Here is a 1,372-nt window from a genome sequence, read left to right on the forward strand (position 1 = left end):
GGTTCAGTCTGTATTGTTTGATCCTATTCTCTATATCATAAGCCCCCCGCCACTGTTCTAGTCTTTAAAAGTGACTTTGAACAATCCAGTGGAGGCTTATAGTGACCCACACCAATTGTGTCGCAGCACACTGACACTCTTCCATGCTGTATGCTCATCTTTCGTTCTCTATTTTTCTTAGTCCCCTAAAAAGGTGGGTGATGACATCGCAAAGGCCACCGGTGACTGGAAGGGCCTGCGAATCACTGTGAAACTGACCATTCAGAACAGGCAAGCAGCGGTAAGCCCTTGAAGTGTTTCAGTCTCTACATTGGCTCTTGCGGTCATCTAGCCTTTAGATGCTTAAAGGTTTTGTTGTTGCTGTAGATTGAGGTGGTGCCATCAGCCTCAGCCCTCATCATCAAGGCGCTGAAGGAACCTCCCCGTGACAGAAAGAAGGTCAAGAACAGTAAGTAGCTTTTTACCCCACCTCAGTAATACACCATGTTGGAGGAATCATGACTTTGTGGGTTCTGGCCTTTTGTGGTTATTGAGTGTAAGCCTCCCGCCACTGTGCTTGTCTGTAAAAGTGACTTTGTACTGCCAAAGGAAGGCTAATAGTGACCCAGCTCTAGGAAACAGGGCTGCCCAACTTAATGGGTGACTCTGTGCCGAAAGGTCTGGAACAAGTTCTATTGCAGTTCTTGTTGGCCAGAGTGTTGTATGATGCACACTGCCATTCAGAAGTTTGTGGTCTGTAAGCATGAACTTTTAATTCAGCCTGGATGCATTAAATTCATAAGTGTGCGTAAAAACGACTTGTAATTTGATAGTAGTTTTGAAACCAAATAGCACACCATTAACAACAAAAAATGGACATGCCTTACGCGAAGAGACAAATATATGCAAATAACTGCTAAATTATTTGATCAAAACATAAGCTCCTTGGTGTTTCAGTACAAATGAATTCAGCCAGGATGTGTTCAAGTTTTTAGCATGAGACTTGTGCTTAAAACGTTTACAAGTCTCACCGACCCCAAACTTCTGAAAGGTAATGTACATGGTATTAGTTTGTTATTCGCATTCTATATGTGCCTGATGTTTGTATCATGTTTGCGTTTTCTTTTGTAGTTAAGCACTCTGGAAGTGTTTCTTTTGATGAGATCATCAGCGTTGCCCGTGTCATGAGGCCACGATCTATTGCCAGGGAACTTAGTGGTATGTATTTTAAGAATTTATGTATCTGAGAGCAATATTTATCATTCAGCCTCCCGCCACTGTGCTAGTCTGTAAAAGGGACTGTGTACTGTCCAGAGGAGGCTAATAATAACCCAGCTCTAGGAAGCAGGACTAATCAACTCGGTGGTTAACCCTGTGCCAAAAAGACTGGAAC

At 43.1% G+C, this 1,372-nt stretch overlaps 1 protein-coding gene across 1 annotated transcript; it reads left to right on the plus strand.

Annotated features, from left to right (window-relative positions):
• Positions 1-181: 181 nt before the first annotated feature.
• Positions 182-1,241, plus strand: LOC107682936 (60S ribosomal protein L12-like; the record flags this gene model as incomplete). The annotated part of the gene is made up of 3 exons (XM_016479047.1): positions 182-280; positions 367-448; positions 1,111-1,241. Coding segments are annotated over 3 exons (297 nt in total), but the record flags the coding sequence as incomplete, so codon positions are not given.
• Between the last annotated feature and the right edge of the window lie 131 nt (positions 1,242-1,372).

Source organism: Sinocyclocheilus anshuiensis, unplaced genomic scaffold (genome assembly GCF_001515605.1).
Source record: "Sinocyclocheilus anshuiensis isolate Anshui unplaced genomic scaffold, SAMN03320099.WGS_v1.1 C32737262, whole genome shotgun sequence".
Taxonomy (NCBI): Eukaryota; Metazoa; Chordata; class Actinopteri; order Cypriniformes; family Cyprinidae; genus Sinocyclocheilus; species Sinocyclocheilus anshuiensis.